Source organism: Mustela putorius, unplaced genomic scaffold (genome assembly GCF_011764305.1).
Source record: "Mustela putorius furo isolate JIRA1106 unplaced genomic scaffold, ASM1176430v1.1 tig00000407_pilon_pilon_pilon, whole genome shotgun sequence".
In the NCBI taxonomy this organism is placed as follows: Eukaryota; Metazoa; Chordata; class Mammalia; order Carnivora; family Mustelidae; genus Mustela; species Mustela putorius.
In genome coordinates, this window is record NW_025421373.1 from 28,320,195 (window position 1) to 28,340,069 (window position 19,875).

A 19,875-nucleotide genomic window follows, 5' to 3' on the forward strand; every position below is an offset into this window, starting at 1 on the left:
ACAGCTCTCTGATTACTGGCAGAGCAAATCATGACAGCTCTGGTGCTCTCCAAAGGGGACTTGGCCAAGAGTGTGTTTGGGGAAGTAGATGAATGAATGGATTCAGGTGCGTGTTTACTTCAGTTTTCAAATCTCTCCGCGAGTAGCTAATAGTAAAGATTAATGGGTGAACAAAGACTCAGGGGCTGGAATTCTCCAGGTCCTTTTCTGTATAAAACGTATGAGCAGGCAAACCTCGTGTCCCTTTGGTGGAAAGTCTGCACCCAGAGCCAACCATTTCATTTTCTCTACAGTTTTGCACTTGGAGGAGGGAACTCGGGAGTGATGGACAGCAGGGCTTCTTACTCTAAGACACGGCACACAAATATTTTCTTCTTCAGCCTCCTCTTTGGGTTGGGTTAGGTTAGGTTGGGTGGAGCAGGTTTGGCACTTGCAGGGGTGCGGTGGGATGCCGGCATAGATGGGACTACATTTGTGTTTTACTTAAGTGCCTACTGGGTGAGCAGAATGCCAAGACAGATTAGGAACTGACATGAACTGGAGCCAAGCCCACTGCCAGGGAGAAAGGAGACTCAAGTGAGCTCTAATGTCATACTCCGTCTAAATTTAGTGCGCGTCAAGCGCTGAGCAGAGCAGGCGTGAAATGGCAGCTCTGGTTGCAGGATTATGAACGACGGTGCCTAAAACTTGGAAGAAACTTTATAGTTTCCCTTTTTTCGAAGTAGGGGAGCGACAAGTCAGACTCCCTTGACATTCGAAAGGAGAAAGAAGGGGGTGGGAGGGTAGAGGAGAAGAAATCCAGGACAGAGGTGCGGGCAGCAGGGGAGAGGAGTGGCCACACCACACACTGGGCAGCCGGGGCAGGGGGAGGATGTGGTGCCTCGGAATGGGACACGCCTACCAGAAACAGCGCGAGCCAGCGGGCACGGATCCATTCGGCTTGAAATGTGTGGATAAACCGTGGCCTCACTGAAGAGAATTTTACCCTCCGCACAAGGAGAGGCCCCATGGTCAGTCTGCCCTGCTGTGCCTTCTGGAAGCAATCAGAGAGCACATTTTGTAAGAATAGCAACGCCCGAGGGTTCAGATTTCCTAAGCAAGGAGGAAGCAGGCTCTTCGGGCTTTATTTTTAACCCGTATTTCTTCCATCCAGAGATAGTCCCCATGGGGGTGTTGAGTGAACGGACCAGGTGGAGATGGGTGAGTGATTGCTGTGAGCAGTGTTCGCGGGCCTGCTCACGGATGCTTCAGCAGACTTTTTCAAAATAATATAACATGGTACATCTGCTTTGTTTTAATGAATGAATTTACTTAAATTATTATTTTTAAAAATTTTAGTTTAAAAAAAAATCTCTCCAAGGTCATGTATCCCATTTTTGGTGAAAGGGTTTAATACTAGTTTCATAGGTTAGGAGGTCCATAGAAGCGTGGATTTGACCATTGAGAAGGGACTTGGGCCATCCTGTAGTTCAGAATTTGAGTATGAGTAATTGGAGACCTCTTTTATAAGGGGGAGGATTGATGGATGCCCCCATTGTTGACTTAATTACTGCACTGTACTGTCATTGAAATATGTGTGGGTGAGAGATACCTACCTAGATGTTACCACCCTCTCTCAGTCATTCTTGAACAGATACAGCACTAAAATAAATTTTTGAATTAAATATAGAGAAACTCGTCTAATAATACTCAGATTATCACAGCAATCATTTTTTACATAGAAGATGCACTACTGGAATTTAATAAGGACTATACCGTGAACGTGGGACTAACAGTGACCTTGGAGATCACTTTGATTTCAGCCCTCTGCATTCTTGCATCCTAGTCAGATATTTGATTCTTCCGTGGTTCTTTTCCCTTCACATGCACCTTCACTATATCCTTTTATTTGCGCCTTGAAGGAATATGCTATTTTGTATTATATCACACTCTGCTCCTTTTTCTCTTCTTGATGAGAATGGAATCACTTCTTGCCTGTGTGATCCTACAGTTAAAACAAACACAGATACCAGAATTGTATGGGAGGAGCCATTGGTTGGGAATGGGATCTGTATTTTCTAGGACAAAATTCATGCAAATAAGCACATCAAAAGAGAAACCCAAGAACATATTTGATGTAGAACTCTCTGATCTCAGGGAAGATTTGTGAATCCCTCAGGGGGCTCCACAGAAAAAAATGCTGATCCTGGTTGGTTCTGGTTCTGTGGAAGGACCTCTGCAGGAATCTGGGGAAGAATGGCCGTGGAAACACCCTCTCTGCATTTCTAGAATTTCTAAGGTAGCCCAGCCACTTCTACATTTTTTGTATATTGGAGGTTTGCAAGAGCTTTCATCTGAAAAGAGAGTTTTAGGGCAATGTAGGTGAAACTTGAGTTTGGTTGCAAGTAATAGAACTTTGCTCACAGAAGTCTGAATGTGTAAGTCCTTCCTTTAGGCATGTAGAGGTGTGAACCATGCCTAGACAGTCAGAGCTGTTGTGGCTTCTGAACAGTGTCCCCAGGGACTAAAGCTGCCTTTCTCCTTCACCATTCTTGGCTCTTCAGCTGAACTTCCCTTGCTCATGTCCATGTATCATGTTCAAGTCAGGGAAAAGGTGGCAGGGCATAATGGGAGAAATACCTCTTCTCATGAGACTTGGCCCCTTTAATCAGGAAGGGTTCTTCTCCCATATAGACTTCCCCTCTCATCACAGAATACACACCTAGAACTGAATCATGTACCCACTAGCCACATACAGTGATTTTACTGTAATGGATTAAAACCAACCACATATCACTGTCTGGGTATGGAGTAGGAACCCACGAATCTAGATCACCAGTGGGGACCAGGGAGGAGGTTGGTAGGATAGTCATTGACAGTTTTGGCCACAAATGCTTAAAAAAAAAAAAAAAAGAATAAATAAATACATTTGAAAACCACTATTCTCATAATCCATTTCTTCCACTTCAAAGATGTGAACACTGACATCAGGAAAGTGGACACTGAGATCAAAAGATTGTGTGAGGGACACAGGCAGTCTGAGACCATAGGCAATATTTGTTCCTTGACTGTAAATCTGGTGCGGACTACATGTTCTATTCATTGGCTCAGTAAAGGCCACTTAGTGATACTTCAGAAGCCTGCTGTCAATAAAAGGGAAAGTGATACTGTAATGAAATCTTAGTATTAGAAGTTTCCTCATAAATCACCAGCTTCATGGTTTCTCAAAACCTCCAGAATCAGAGTTTCAGAGATTAGAACTGGGGAGTCTCTATATTTTTAAAAGCTCTCTGAGTGATTTTTTTGGAGGCCAGCTAGACATTGGTGTGCAGAACTGAGTTTTTGACCACCACCACGGCTAAATCAGTATCCAGTGCAGGGATTCCATGTATGGCCTTGTGGTCAGGTACCAGCTCGAGGTAATGGCCATGTCTCCTATCACAGAGAACCTCACTACACTATGAAGCAGCTGGGGTCTTGTTTCTGACCTCAGGTTTTCTCAGACTGGGCCAAATTGGGTGTCTGTCCTTTGTAACGTGTGGCCACTGTCATGGGCTCTGGAGCCACGCTTGAGATCAGTGGTGGTACTTGGTACAGAAATGAGGCAAAGAAAGGGAATCGAGGTAGAGGTAGTCAGAAATCTTGGGATAGATCCTGACTTCACTCATTAACAGAGCTCAGTGTTCCCATGTGTAAAATGGGATCAGGTGCCTCTAGAATATTCTCATTTTCTCATAATCTATGATTTTTGTAATTCTAAAGCTCTCCCACTTCCTTATAAATGTCTTTGTCTTCCTTTCCCGAGGCTGGGCATCTTGGTTTATTTCATCTGTCCCTCATCTTTTCCTATGCTCTTCTCTTTGTCCTTCTTGAACACATTCTAGTTAACTTCCACCAGACAAGAATATGACTCCCTGGACTCTGTTCCAGTCAGCCACCAAGTCCATATTCCATGAACAGAGAACACCAAACGTCTATTAACCAAGGGAGAAGAGAGTGATTTTATGGGAAAAGCAGTGCACTAAGAAAGAAGAAAGGAAGATGGACTGATATTATAGCAGAAGGAGATAAACACACACACACACACACACACACACACACTTAATACTAACAGAGAGCATGACAGATACCAGCAAAGAATGAAATATGCAAATCAAGATGAAAAGTATGGGTACCATCAGCAGAGGAGAGCAATGTTTTATACCGATTTATCCAAGTTAGTTTTCCTGTGTTGCCCAAATTTCTCAACAGATTCCACTGTCCTCTTTCTTTCACCTTTGCTGCCACACAGAAAGGTGATTGTCTTCATTATCATTCCAAATTTCTGTTGCCAAGTGTGAACCGCCTTATATAGAGGAAGCCATGTCATCTGTGGCCCCTGGCCTGCTGTCGGAGAGGTTTGCAGGACTCCGGGAGGAGCGTGTCACCACAGTTCACTAAGTGTATAAATCCTGTGAGATTGGTATGCTCAGAAATCTTTGCTGGTGGTAGCTCCGGGTGTGTGGGTGGGTGTGGAAACTGTGGCTTTATTCTTCTTCTTAACCGATAATGCAGTGGCACCTATTAGAACAGTTTCCTGATAAAAACTATATTGCCGGGGATTAGAAACTCCCTCCCTGTTCAGACCACTTTCTTTTGCCAAGTGATAGGATCAGACTCTCGTGAGGACCCTGACTTCCCAATAGTCTATTTCTCAACTCCTGGGAAGCCTACACTTTGCTACTGGCTAGAGTGGAAGTCTTTAGCCTCTGAAACTGTTCTTCTTGAGCTCAGAGTGAGCAAACACCAGTTTTTAGCTTGTTTGCCCAAATGAACTTTGGGCACCACCCCATTGTCCTAACTCTGGGTAGGGTTGTGGTGCGGGGCATGGCGTGTTCAGTGAGAGAAGATTGCTTAAAGCTGAGGAACAGCCAAGAAGCGATGCCACACTGTGTTCCTTTCATTCCTGCTCTCATCTGGGGTTGTCGGCCATCATGTCGCTTGTCTGGACTCTTTCTAGCTCCTTCTCTCTTTCTTTTTAAAAAATTTCATTCTATCTTCCTGTTGCCAGTTTTCCTCTCTATTGAAAATGTTTCTTCTCTGTTCTTTGTTGGTTCAGACCCAAGTCATCTGCTTCCCTCAGTGGTCAAGAATGTTGGGAACAGGGTCTGCTCGTAACTTGGACCTTGTAATGACAGACATGAACTCTGAAAGTTGGACATGACCTTCAGAGATTTGTACCATCACTTCTGTTGTGGACAAAGAGGATGCACACAGCAGGTCACAAACTGGAAGTCTGAACCTCTACTATTTGGGATCACAGAGTGTTTTTTTTTTTTTTTAGATTAATTACAAAAAAAAATTCTGAGATATTATGTACAAATATAGATAATCTAGAAGGAGCTGAAGAAGGGTTTCCATGGTCTGGTGTCCCACAGCTTGACACTTAGTACAATCTGAGCAGTTCCTGTTTCTTTGAGAGGGTATGTGTCCACTCTATTTACTAACCACATCTTCTGATCTCTAGGTGTTTATAATAATAGTCTCTCAATAGGGTTTCTGTCTGAACCACAGAAGATAGAAAGTGATTTGAATGACCCTTATTTTTTTTTCAATTCTTTGAAGGATGGTGCATAAAGTACCATTCTAGATACATATACAAGAAAGCAAGGCATTTTGACCTTACTCTCCTAAGAGGGGACTGTTGAAATGGGTAGATATCTGCTCAGCAAAATGCAGTAGGACAGCATGCCTAGAGCACAGGTTTTGAAGTCAAGTATACTTTGGAGCAATCACATCATAGACTTGTACATGGGATTTCAAATTTTACATGTGACAGAAATCAGAATGGTCACTGCTTCCGGGGATGGGGTTAATTAGGAAAGGACATGACAGAACTTTCTAGGGTTATAGAAACAGTGCCTGCTTTGGTTGACTATTATTTACACAGATGTACAGATTTGTGAAACTTGACCTGAGTAGTTAATATCTGTGTATTTCACTGGAACTCAGTTATAGCTCAGTAGACCTGTGTGTGTGTGTGTGTGTGTGTGTGTACATGGATGAAGGCATGCAAGGCACTTAGCCAAATACATAATAGCTTCACTATTATTGTTAGCATGTTTGTTTCTGGACACCTTGAGTAAAAAAATAATAACATGGCTAAAAATGAAAGGAACAGCATTTCCTTTCAGACCACAGATGTCTTTGCAAATATTCGAGAGCACAGCTAAAGATCCTTACCAAACACCATTGTCAAGGAAGAATCTACTGGATCAATGCTAATTTTATGCAACTATCAAATCACTATAAAAGGATTTGCCTCATTTGTTGTAGCTGTTTTTCATGATGCTGTGAAAGTTTGCGGGTTTCAGAGACTTCAGAGAGATGGCTTATTATCTGGGAAAACTGTCTGTACTTAGGGAATGCGTACCCTGCCTGAAATACAGTAGTTGCTGTAGTATTTGTAGCATTGATGAATTGCCTTTTTTTTTAATGACTTTTGTTAAAATGAATATCCATATTGAGAAAATCAAGCTCAGACTGTTACCAAGAACATGTTTTGAATGAATCCTCATGCTTTTCTGACCAAGTATACACATGGGTGTGGAAGCCTTTAACACAAGAAGTAAGAGACCTGGTCTTTCGGCAAGACACTCCAGGTTTGAAGTCTTGCTGACTTTAACACGCCGAGTGAGTCTGAGTTGGTGATTTAAGCTCTCTGTTTTTCAGTTGCCTCAGTTGTAAAATGGGAATAATAATAGTACCTACCTCAGAATGATAGGACTGTGAGGATTAAGGAAGTTCAGTAAACTATGTCAAACAGTGTCTGTTACATGTTAGCCATTACACAAAGGTTGGTCATCAGTGTAGCGTCCTGTCTTTGTGCTGGCAAACCGATGGCTGTGTTGTGATCCGCCTCTGGTTGTTGTTCAAAAGGTGTGTGCCTGGTGGTTGATGAAGGTGACGTCAAACAGTTGAAAAGCTTGAAGCCAGGAATTTGTGGGGGAACATGTGGTTATGTCTTGGGCCAGCCTTGGCCTTGTTCCTGACTTACCCTGTGATTTTCCTGAATCTAGTTTTGTCATCTGTTAAATAATGATTTGGGTTCCCTATTGCCTGTGTTCCCTTCATGCTTGGGTCTCATTGTCTGGTCTTAAGTGTTTGAGTTCTGGTCATTATTATTTTATTATATTGCTTGGTCCCCAAGGCACAGAAGAGCTAGAGTGGCTCGACTGGGATTGTCATTATCTGCTTCTGGTCGGAGTCATCGCAGGCATTGGAGGGTTGGCCTTGTACAATACAGCTGGTTTGCTGTAAAAGGATTGTGACTCCTGTTAAGAAAGCTGTCCATCGGGGAGACCATGGTGGATGGATGTAGCTTCGTTTGCGTGTGCAAATGACATCATTAAAATTGCAGTCAGGTGTTTGAAATTATTTGTCCTCTTGAAGGGTGTTCAGTTCCACATTCCCTTCTAGTCCTCAACCTGCCACATCAAGAACTACATTTAGCCAAACGTCAGACCCCCAAGGTTCCTTCAAGTCCACTCTAACACGACCTTCTCCATGAGGTTAACATTTCCCAGGCTTTAAAAAATTTAACTTGCTCTGCTCCCCACTCCATCCCTGGACAACTGATCTGACTTCCTTTTTTTGGTGGTGGTGGGGGGGAGGGTCCTTCACCATCATATTCATCCCTGGTAATCTAAGTATAATACACTTTGGCTTTCATGTTTATCTGTCTCTCCCATCACTGCCTCCTACCACTGCTGTGAGATGAGGCATCTATGTTTGAGCTCACTGATGTATTCCAATTGCCCAGAACAGTCCCATGGGAGTGGCTGAAGGTAAACAGATTTTTCCAGTAGTGCCATCACTTACGCCATTTTCAGTGCACGCCACGCTAAGTACACATAGATGGTAATTCTAACCTCTTTGGGTTACGTTCAGGGAAAGGCAGGTCTTTGCTACATTCCATGCTCAATGGAAAGAAAACTGGACCTCAGTCTGAGTCAAGACCTTAACCAACTTATTAATTAGAGCTGTCCTTGAGGATTTTCCTTTACTCTTCAGTACCTTAGGATCTTAATTTATGACATAGCTTTAATCATATTCATCTCCCAGAGTGTTGTCAGAAATGTATGAGCTCATACCTCTAATGATGCCTGGTACAAATATGTGTGTGTGTTTCAAAAATATATTTCCATCTACAGCTATCTCAGCAGACTTCCTTCAGACTTCTAAATGTCAGGGACAGTGAGATTGGTCGTAATTATACTGAAATATCTTCCAGTTCACCAGAAAGAAATATTTTGAATTTAAATATAAGGCATCTCATACTTTGGAGGAGAACTCTGTTAATATCTATAAGAAACAGTACCCCTCTCCCCGCTACGTCATAGCCTGACGAAGCAATTTGACTTCTCAGGACTTCTCTGAGAGGAGTATTTGGACATATAGGAAACATGTATGCACTATTCCTGGTGCTTTAAATAACAGTCATTTACAGGAGACTTAACACTTAATCACTATGCCCCATCTTTCCCCTGAATTCCAGACTCCTATCAAAGTCCCTTTGGGATACTACCCACATGGATTTTTCTGTACATTTCAAAATCAGCTTAACTCAACAATGGTTTATCTCTCCTTACCCCCCAACACTCTCCATTTGCCTCCTGCCCGTGAGCCTTCTATGCCCCATTGTTCCCCATCATGATGGGGATGGAACCATCTTTCACCCAGGTGCACACAACAGATCCTTAGCATTCCCCAACTGCTCTCCTTTTCCTGCCCTCATTCTTTGCCTCTGGTAGCAGTGAACCCATTAGCTCTACTTTCCAGATAGCCTTGGAATACAGTACTAGCTTGCCAACTTCTCTTTCACCGCTGCCCTGGTCTGGGCTCTTGTCCCCCTGACCCTGGGTGATAGCAGTAGTCACAGGGGCCTGGTTTCTCCACCTGCGTTCTCATCTCAGGAGTCTGTCTCTTATAGACCAGCTGGAGTGATTGCAACATGAAGATCAGATCTTCTTCTGATGCCTCGGTTTTCTGATAGTTACTATCGCAATCTGTATTCTAGTTCAGGGTTTCACTGTGGTTTGTAAGACCCAGTGTGCATCCCTTCTGCCTGCACTCACAAACTGATTGTCAAACACTTTCCCCCGTCTTTGCTCTGGAGTCTAGCCACCTTGTCCTTCACACTGCCCAGTAAAATACCACCTCTGGGCCTTTGCACTTGCTTATATTGTTTCTCTGACCAGAGTGCTTCCTCCAGATGTCCTTATGATGTACTTTCTTATTCGTTGATGCTTTTTCACAAATCTCTCAACTACAGAGTATTCCCTGACCATCCTAGAAACAGGAGCCTTCCACTCATTGTTTGCCCCCCTTCTCCTGCTTTCCTTTATTCCTTGCAAAGACTTTTTCTCAAGGCTAAGTTTAAAATTACATATTTGTTTATTTTCTCTTTATTGTTGCCTCCACTAGACTGGAAGGTCTAAGAAGCAGGGCATCTTTTTACTGCTAATGTCTACTGCCATATAGGATAATATCTGATAATGATTTATTTGTTAAAATAAGCCTTGGAAACAAAAAATTATTGGAAACAACCTCAATGTTCATAACTAAGGAGTTGGCTAAGTTAAATATCCTGCATCTATATAATGTAAAACTGTTTGACTTAAAAAAGTACAAATGTCTCTGTTTTCATGGGACTATCACTTAGCTGTATTAAGTGGGCCGAGTTAGATTCAGAACAATAAAGAGCATTAAATTTGCCCTTCTTGGTGTAAAAAAGAAACATTTAAATGTGTGTGTACATATTTAATGTCCATATTGAATTAAGCCTGCCTGTGTGTTGAACATGGCTATAAAGATTTTAAAAAGCTGGTAATAGCTGATTCTCTGGAGGGAAGCTAAAAGTGTGAAAGAAAAATTTCTTGAGGGGCATATGGGTAGTTCAGTCGATTGAGCATCCAACGGTTGGTTTCAGCTCAGGTCAGGATCTCAGGGTCAGGAAATCGAGCCCCACATTGGGCTCCACACTCAGTGGGGGGTCTGCTTGAGAGTCTTTCTCTCTCCCTCTCCTTCTGTACCCCCCTCATGCACACACTCTCAGTCTCTCTCTCAAACAAGTAAGTCTTTAAAAACATTTTTTCTTGACTTTATACTCTTAAGCCTTTTTAAATATATGTACTTGTCTGTTTTTTTTTTCAGTAAAAATTATTCAACACTTCCTCCAATTCTTAGAAAACTGAAATATGGAACCATAACTTTTAAATTAATCCACAAATGTCCTTAAAAAGAAGCTGCCATTCTCAGTTCTTAGACCATTTCACACATACAAGCATTTACTCTCATGGATGAATTTTACCGGAAAATAGTGTTGATTATTATATCATAACTAAAAGAGACGAGTTTGTTACAATTGTCTAAATTGTGCCAAGTATTAACAAACCAAGACTAATGTGTTGTATGGATGGCTGAATGAAAACAACCCTAGAAAACAGATAGTTTTAAATCAGAGACCTCAAAATTAACATGGCTAATGGAAAACTATTTATGTGCCAAGTTAGTCCGAAATGACTGTGATTCCTCCCAGACTCCAGATATGTGATGCAGCTGTGGGGGAATTTGTGCCTATTTCCATAAATTGGTTATAACCATACACAGTTATGTGATTTGTGTTTACTTGTAAATGTGCTGGAAATATGAACACACAACATCATAAGCCACAAACTCTGGCTCACTTGATTGGTATTATTTATCTTATTTTTGAAGAAGATGATAGAATTATTATTATGGGCCATTCCTTATCATAACCTACAAGGTGAGGTGTAGTGGGGCCACAAACTTTCTTCAAACCTGGTCCTCCTCTGTCCTGAGCTCACTAGTGCCCACCTTGCCAGCCACCCTGCTTAATTGAAGCAGGCCCTTCAGGCCAGAATGCTTGCTATGTCCTCTGCTGAAAAACATGTTCTACATCTGGCTCTCATCTTTTTCATCAGTTTGTCAGAATGGCGTCCTGTGCCCAGAGTGGGTACCCTCCATGCTCTACTGTGGAACCCTCTTCAGTTTCTTTCAAAGCACCTTTCCTAGTTATAAGGGCTTTATCTGTTTACTTGAGTATCCTCCATCTTTCCTGTGAAAGTACGAGCTTGAAGAAGGCAGAAAAGCAATCCTACCCATTCTTTTGAAGACCATTGTATCCCTAGGATCTGCTCTGGTACTTGGCACATAGTAGGTGATCAAAAATATTCTTTTATTGAAAATATAGATTGCGATGGGGATTTCCTCGAAGGCCGGGTCTGTCTTCTGCCATGTTTCTTCCCTCTCGTGTGTAGCTTTTACAGAGTTGCGCTTGTTGGCCCGCCCATAAATTCCCTTATGGAACAAGACACTTGTAAAGCCTAGTGGGCAGAGGAGCCTAGCAAGCATTAGTAAAATGCATGTCAGTGCCTCCTTGTTCTCTACTCTACCTTATTAGTAGAGCAGATCATGGCCCCCAAATTTTATAGGTCCAAGAGAAAAATCATCAGGAAACTTAATGGCATTATTTGTGTCTTTAGAAAGGTTGTAGATTATTTTTTAATCATCTCTCAAAACAGAATGTGATCCTCTGTAGTAGGTGAATAATGTAGATTTAGTAGATCTTGTAGATTTAGTAGATTTTGTAATCATTCTCTAGGTATCTCTTTTTTTTTTCTGTTTCTTTCTTTCTTTTTTTTTAAATTTGTTTTTTTATTTATTTTCAGCATAACAGTATTCATTGTTTTTTCACCACACCCAGTGCTCCATGCAATCCGTGCCCTCTATAATACCCACCACCTGGTACTCCAACCTCCCACCCACCCGCCAATTCAAACCCCTAAGATTGTTTTTTAGAGTCCATAGTCTCTCATGGTTTACCTCCCCTTCCAATTTCCCCCAACTCCCTTCTCCTCTCTAACTCCCCTTGTCCTCCATGTTATTTGTTATGCTCCACAAATAAGTGAAACCATATGATTATTGACTCTCTCTGCTTGACTGATTTCACTCAGCATAATCTCTTCCAGTCCCATCCATGTTGATACAAAAGTTGGGTATTCATCCTTTCTGATGGAGGCATAATAGTCCATAGTGTATATGGACCACATCTTCCTTATCCATTCGTCCGTTGAAGGGCATCTTGGTTCTTTCTACAGTTTGGCGACCATGGCCATTGCTGCTATAAACATTGGGGTACAGATGGCCCTTCTTTTCACGACATCTGTATCTTTGGGGTAAATACCCAGTAGTGCAATGGCAGGTTCATAGGGAAGTTCTATTTTTAATTTCTTGAGGAATCCCCACACTATTCTCCAAAGAGGCTGCACCAACTTGCATTCCCACCAACAGTGTAAGAGGGTTCCCCTTTCTCCACATCCTCTCCAACACATGTTGTTTCCTGTCTTGTTAATTTTGGCCATTCTAACTGGTGTAAGGTGATATCTCAATGTGGTTTTAATTTGAATCTCCCTGATGGCTAGTGATGATGAGCATTTTTTCATGTGTCTGATAGCCATTTGTATGTCTTCATTGGAGAAGTCTCTGTTCATATCTTCTGCCCATTTTTTTGATATGATTGTCTGTTTTGTGTGTGTTGAGTTTGAGGAGTTCATTATAGATCCTGGATATCAACCTTTTGTCTGTACTGTCATTCGCAAATATCTTCTCCCATTCCGTGGGTTGCCTCTTTGTTTTTTTGAGTGTTTCCTTTTCTGTGCAGAAGCTTTCTAGGTATCTCTTTTATTGGGGCAGCGGGAGAAGAGGAAAACACGTGTTCTTCTCCTGGAGAAGAAGCCTGTTGAAATGAAAACCCTGAATACCGGCAAAGCAAGGGCTTACATCAGTATGAGCCTGGACTCCTTACTCAGCCTCACACAGTTTGCCAGCTCTGTGAGTTTCTGCCCCAGGCCCTTCCATCTTTTTTAGATCAACTGATGAAATGTAAGAACTGGGGCAGTATAGGATTGTCTAGCAGCTATTTGGTACCAATTAGATTTAGGAAGGAGGTCAATGGGGTATAGAATGTATGACTGCTTGAGTACAATCAGTCAAGCTTCTGTGTTAAGACGTCAAAGCTTGTCAAAGAAGTGGGACTTAGCACTCTGAAGCTTAGTGTTGGTGAGCTTAAGCTGAACATAAAATTCAGCTTCCTTAATTAGAGGAGAAATAGCTACTGGGTTCAGGGACCAGTTAGGCTGGCTCTGGCTTGAGGATCTTGTGAGGACTTCACCACGAATGTGGGGTTTGTACAAATCCTCCAGCAGTGCCCTTGACTGATGTTGGGCATTTATGAGGCCATTCAGCAGTGTCATAGGCATCAGAAAGTCCCTAAAGTGTGGGTGGTGGCTGAGGTGGCCTAAGTGAAACAGAGCCACATAGTACAAGAGGTTGTTCACAAGTCCAGGTCATTAAGACAAATACTGCCCTTGAGACTGACATATTAAATTAGTATCAGGCCTTGATTCTGTAATGTTACATGATCTCAGATAAGAACATTTGAATTGTGGGACCATGAGGTTACAGCTCTCATGCTTTAGTAATATGCCCCTCCAAAATGTCCTTCTTTGAAAACTCAACATCTATTATAATATAATATATAATATATTATAATAATTAATGATTAATAATAATATATAAATAAACAAAATAATAATATGATATATGACATATTATATGATATATGACATATTATATGATATGATAATATGACATATCATTTATTTTAATATTTATAATATATAATAGCAGTAGCTATTATATTTAGATTATATATATTATATATAATCTATGTAATTAATCCATGATTATATTATGGCATTGCCTTGACTCTCTGTAGTTCCTCCCTATCTAATGGCAAAAACAACAAAAAACAGGAGAAAGTTCCGTATTCGTTTTCTGGAAAATATAACTCTGTTGCGTTTTGTGTTCAAGAAATAGATTATCTGTGTCAACTAGCTATGTTTATGAACAAGTGAACACTGAAAATAGCCCCATAAAGGAATGGACTCATGCTTTGGATTTCAGCCTACTTTACATCAGTATAATCATATGCGCATTTGGAAAGGAAGTCAACGTGTGTCAGTTTTTATTCTTTTACTTGTGACCTTACAGCCTTTTGTTCTTGGAAGAGTCTTGGCTTGAATTTTACTCATTCATCAAATAACTATGCATGTATATACATGCGCACATATAATTTCATGTAATTACACACATAAACACATCCTTGTGTAGGTGCTACTGTAGTTCAAAGAACATATACTTACTTATTTTTTTATGTATTTATTTTTGAGATTTTATTTATTTGTGTGTGAGAGAGAGACAGCAAGCCAGCACAAGTAGGGGAAGCAGCAGGCAGAGGGAGAGGCAGGCTCCCTGATGAACATGGAACTCAGTGCTGGACTCAATCAGCCCCAGGACCCTGGAATCATGAGCTGAGCAGAAAGCAGAAGCTTATCCAGCTGAGCCACTGGTGCCCTGGTACAAAGAACTTTTAAATACTTAAAAGCACTTAGGATATTTTCAGAGGGATAACCTATATGGATAACCTATATCATTGTAAAACATGTTGTAGAACAGTAAAGAGGTTCCAAAGACTGATGGACAGTACTAGTCTTAGGATTCCCAAGATGAGAGTGTAAATTTGCAGAGAGGAACTCCTTTGTAAAATTCACATGCCTAGTGTACCCCAACCCCAGAAGGTAAGTTGAGATTTCTTTTTCATGACAGATAATATCTCTGCATGTTTAAAAGCTAAGATGCCGAAGTTTGCAAAAGGTGTAATATTCAATATAATGCTGAAAGAGGACAGTAGAAATGAAAATTACAGGGTAGGAGCACAGTGAAAATGTGAAGAATGGCAGAGTTAAAAAAAAAATGTGTGTGTGTGTGTGTGTGTTTGTGTGTAAATATATATATATATATATATATATATATATATTATATATATGTGTGTGTGTGTATAGTCATGGGAGGAAAATAGGTGATCTCATGAGAAATAGTGCAAGTAGAGGCAAAGGCTGGGCCAGCAATATATCTCTATGTTGGATCTAAATTCATGCTCTCAAAGCATGGTCTCTGGGCCACAAGTCTCAGAATCGATTTTAGTACATGTTAAAAACACAGGTTCCTGGGATGCATAGACTTACTGAATTAGAATTTCTTGGTATGGGGCCTAGAAATGTGCATTTAATCAACTTCTGCAAGGTGTTCTTACCTACTCAAAAGTCTGAAAATCACTCTCAGCGAAAGACAGATAACAGTACCACCCACTGTGCTCAGCTGGGGAGGGGGGTATCTCATGGCGGTGTCACACTGAGGTCTTGCCATATATCGGGGTCCTTTGTGGGCAGGAATAGAGAAGGATCCAGGTTTTGTGATGCCAGAAGCCTAGTTTGTTGGGCTGTTTTAAGGGGGGAAGAAAAAAACCTAAAAAATTAGCAACACAAACAAATTAAAAACATGAATATACTTAGAATGAGAAAGGAAATTAAATTATTAATTTTTAAAAGGCTTATCATGCAATCTTGAAAAATAATATTGTGAATAATTAACTGACATACTTTTTCTACACTTTTTTGGTTGCGTAGCCTTTGATCGCTTCTTCATATGACAGCTGTTTGGCACTATCACTTTCTTGTACAGACAATAGAAAGATCATTGTCTCTTACGGCAATTTCAACGAACTGAGGTGGTGGTGTTGTTTTTTATTTTAATTGCTGGTTGTGATGTATAAAACATGCAACTTTACATACAGAATATAAACACAGTGCGCATAACCTGTACACATAAAAATTCTGACTCTATTTTCCATGATTCCCATTAAAAAAATGGGGTAGAGCATTTATCATGTTATATGCTGAATTGGATATATTCTTGTCAGGAGAGAATTTGTTTTGACTAGGTGTCAGAATTGAATCCTACTTAAAATTTTACATATCTGATGATTGAAAAAAAAAATTCACCTAGCTTCTGGCTTTTGTACTACCCATGTATTTCTGGTGCTGGCCCTTATAAAACACATTTACGTCATGTTGTGTACTTTGGTCCTGTACCTTCACGACAGTCAGCTTGGTGAGTTGACATCAAAGATGGAGGAAGAATTTCTGGAAGCATTCCTATGCTAGGAGGGCTAGATATAAGGTACCTCTACAAGGAAGTTTCTGCAAATAATACAAATTTTTTTCTTTTTTTTTTTTTTTTTAAAGATTTTATTTATTTGACAGAAAGAGAGAAATCACAAGTAGGCAGAGAAGCAAGCAGAGAGGGAGAAGGAAGGAATCCGGCTCCCTGCAGAGCAGAGAGCCCGATGCGGGGCTCGATCCCAGGACCCTGGGATCATGACCTGAGCTGAAGGCAGAGACTTTAACTCACTGAGCCACCCAGGGACCCCTCATACAAACATTTACTACTATACCCAAACCATAGGAATCCCCAGTTTGCCTTAGCTGAAACTCCTAAATTAATGGAAATCCTCCAAAGACACCCAACAAAAAGGGGGTTTGAAAGGTACAAGGTCTTAACTAGTTGCAATTAAAACATCTTACTTTAAACAATTTTATAAAAATGGATGATACTGTTAATGCATTACTTTGGATGCCTCCCAGAGTCATGAAAGGGGCCTGGCCGTGAGCGGACCTTAACCTTCAGCTTCATTCCCTGGAGGGTTTTCTACTGGGGAGGATCAAAAAGAAACATAGAGTGGAGGTTATCTTTCTTCTTATGTTTTTATCATCTGAACATGTTTCAGTTTTGCCTTGAAAAATTAATGTACTCAGCATATCTAAATTTTCCTTTTCTATGTAGCATAATTAATAGACCTCTCCATTTCCTTACGTTTGGTTGGCATGGCTTCCTCTTGGCACCATTTGTACAAAAATTGCTCTCTCCCTTCCCTGTTCTTTCTTTTTTCCCTTCCCTTCTGAGTGGCACACGTGCATTTTTGTTTTATGTGGCTCATTAAAGTAGACAGTTGGTGTGGTGGAGACTCTAGAGTCCTGGTGACAGGCAGAACAGCTACTACACACGCACAGGGATCTGAGTTCTAATTCCCATTCAGCTTTTAATTTGTTGCCTGATGTGAAAGAGAACTACTTCCCCTTCCTGGCTCAATCACCTCAGCTAGTCAGTAAACATGGTGGGCAAAATCTGTGGTTCCTAGGAGTCCAAGTTCTCTTCCAAGCCCTCAGAAAGTTCTGCTTTTTTTTTTCTTTATTATATTCTAGAATTTGCTTCAAGCTTTTTGTCTGGAAATGGTCATACTATTAAAAAACAGATCAGGGGTGCCTGGGTGGCTCAGTGGGTTAAGCCGCTGCCTTCGGCTCAGGTCATGCTCTCAGGGTCCTGGGATCGGGTCCTGCATCGGGCTCTCTGCTCAGCAGGGAACCTGCTTCCCTCTCTCTCTCTCTACCTGCCTCTATGTCTACTTGTGATTTCTCTCTGTCAAATAAATTTAAAAAAACAACAACAAAAAAAACAGATCAAAGGCCTTTTTTTTTTTTTTTAAGAAGTAGTAGTCCCAAATACTTGGCATAACCTAAAGAAAATTTTCCTTTGACAATTCTAATTCCATTGTAGAGCTCAGAAATTGAATTTGTGTTTGTTAGAAGTTTATCTTAGAGCCTGATGCATAGTCAGGCTTCAAAGACATTGTTCTAGACCAGTGGTATGCGACCTTGCCTATACTTGAAGATTGCACGGGGCCCTTTAAAAATGCTGGTGCTTGGGTCCTACCTATGGGACTATTATTGAAATGACCTGAGCATGTAGGTTTTTAAAATCTCCATGGCTTTCTCTGATGTACATCCAGCATTGAGAAACCCTAATAGAGGTAATCACTGCATTCTGTCAATATCTAATATCTAATTTTTGCAAGAAAAAAATCAGATGTGATACCCGTATTCCCAGTCTCTTGTAAGTATTGACTGAACATGTCATTTCCACTTTATAGCTAAAGTAAGTAATTCCTGCACTGGTTGGGGCAAATGTCAAAGAAAAAGCAGCTGGTGTGGTGCCAATACCTCTAGCTTCTCTACCCCGTTTTGTGAGGAATTTCTCACTGGTCACCATTCCTATAAGAGTCCAATACTGTTCTTCTTGTCCTTGCCCTACCACAAACCCCATTTCCATGTGCAAGGGGGTCAGCTCTAGTCTTCAATCAGCACATTCATAAAATTAGTTGGTTGGCAATAAAAGACCTTGCAGATAAGATTTTAAGATTCTTTGCTCATTTCCTTAACTTACAGAATATATTTTAATGGAAAAGAAAGGCCTAATTTCCTGCAAAATTAGGAGACAATCTTATCCCTTCTAACTGATCTTGATGTGTACAAAAAAAAAAAAAAAAGAGCGATGACTTTATTGTGTTGCCATGTTGTTATAACAGAGCCCCAATCTACAAAATTCTGAGGAGCTGAGTTATGAAATGGAAGGTCTCGTGTAACTGGAAGTTCACTGCTTGCTTGGGAACCCAGTGCTTTGGGAGCCTAGTGTGAAAATGTGCAGTGATACTGAAAATGAATTCTCCCATGGTGTTTGGCTTAAACTTTTATACACCCCCAGACAGCAGAAGCTCTTACAGTAGACAGGAAATCATTCATTCGTTCCTCATTTATGCATTTGTTTTTTTCACTCATTCATGCTATACACATATATTTAAAAAAATACTCATGTGTGGACCTGATTTTGGCACTAGAGTAGTGTCTAGAATAAGACAGATGTCCTACAGGACTTCACTGAGAATTTCCATTGACCATAAATAAAAATGTACTGCGTTTTTCAGTGGAATTCCATGGATGTCCAAAGGCCTTGGGTTCTTAAGGGGATTTTAGATTTTATGTGTACATTTTAATGATTATCTAAAAATTGTAAAGTAATCACATTCCAACCCATCTGAAAGATGACCTAGCAACCAAGGATGTGATGTTAGGAACCCACATTAAGTTTGTCACCATGGTCACTTTTGTACCACATAGGATGCACTTAATTGATATATATATTTTTTAAAGATTTTATTTATTTACTTGACAGACAGAGATCACAAGTAGGCAGAGATGCAGGCAGAAAGGTGGGGGGAGGCAGGCTCCCTGCCAAGCAGAGAGCCTGACGTGGGGCTCCATCCCAGGACTCTGGGATCATGACCTGAGCTGAAGGCAGAGGCTTTAACCACTGAGCCACCCAGGTACCCTTAATTGATATATTTTTTCAATATTTTTATTTATTTAAGAGAAAAAGTGAGTGGGAGGGAGGGAGAGGGAGAGAGAATCTCAAGCAGACGCTATGCTGAGCCCAGAGCCCCATACAGGGCTCAGTCTCAGGACACTGTGATCAGGACCTGAGCCAAAACCAAGAGTCAGATGCTTAAGTGACTGAGCCACCCAGGCGGCCCACAAATTTAATTGCTGTTGACTAAGATGAACATAAATAGAAGGAAGCTTCATTCTTAGGGAATGCAGTATGCTTACAAGAGGGCCAAATGAAGTAAAGATCTCTGAATAAAGGTTGGGCAGATATTTGCATGGAAAAAAAGCAGTCGGGGCTGTGTTGTCACGTGACACATGACAGAGTAGGGGTGATCTACTCTGAGGATGCTGTGCTAGAGCCCTGGGTACCGCATGATGCCACTTAGTTTCAGGAAATCATTATCCTTTGTGGGAATCCGTTACTGTCCATTTTGAATGGTACCCATTAGTAGCTTTGTTTGTATTTAATTTTAAAACTTGTTTGGCTTTTAGAGTTTTATGGAAGTGATAAATTTACTTTGATTTGTGTTGACACCTAATTAGTAGTGCTAGTATAAAGATCATTTTGTCAACAGCAGGGATTAGGGGAAGCTTCCTTACTTTAAGGGGGATTAGTCTATTACTTAATACTGACAAATATTTTTCTAACTTATCT

The 19,875-nt window shown here is 40.9% G+C and overlaps 1 protein-coding gene across 3 annotated transcripts in view; it reads left to right on the forward strand.

The window, feature by feature from the left end:
- SGCD (sarcoglycan delta) overlaps positions 1-19,875 on the forward strand; it is a 568,809-nt gene that overhangs the window by 177,733 nt on the left and 371,201 nt on the right. Inside the window, exon 1 of one of the 3 annotated variants that reach the window (XM_004737737.3) lies at positions 961-1,200. The exons of the other annotated variants lie outside the window; for them this stretch is intronic. Within the exon in view, the coding sequence (XP_004737794.1) occupies positions 1,165-1,200 (36 nt within the window). The 5' untranslated portion in view covers positions 961-1,164. Of the gene's footprint in view, positions 1-960; positions 1,201-19,875 lie in introns of those variants that run through there. 3 annotated transcript variants of the gene reach the window in all.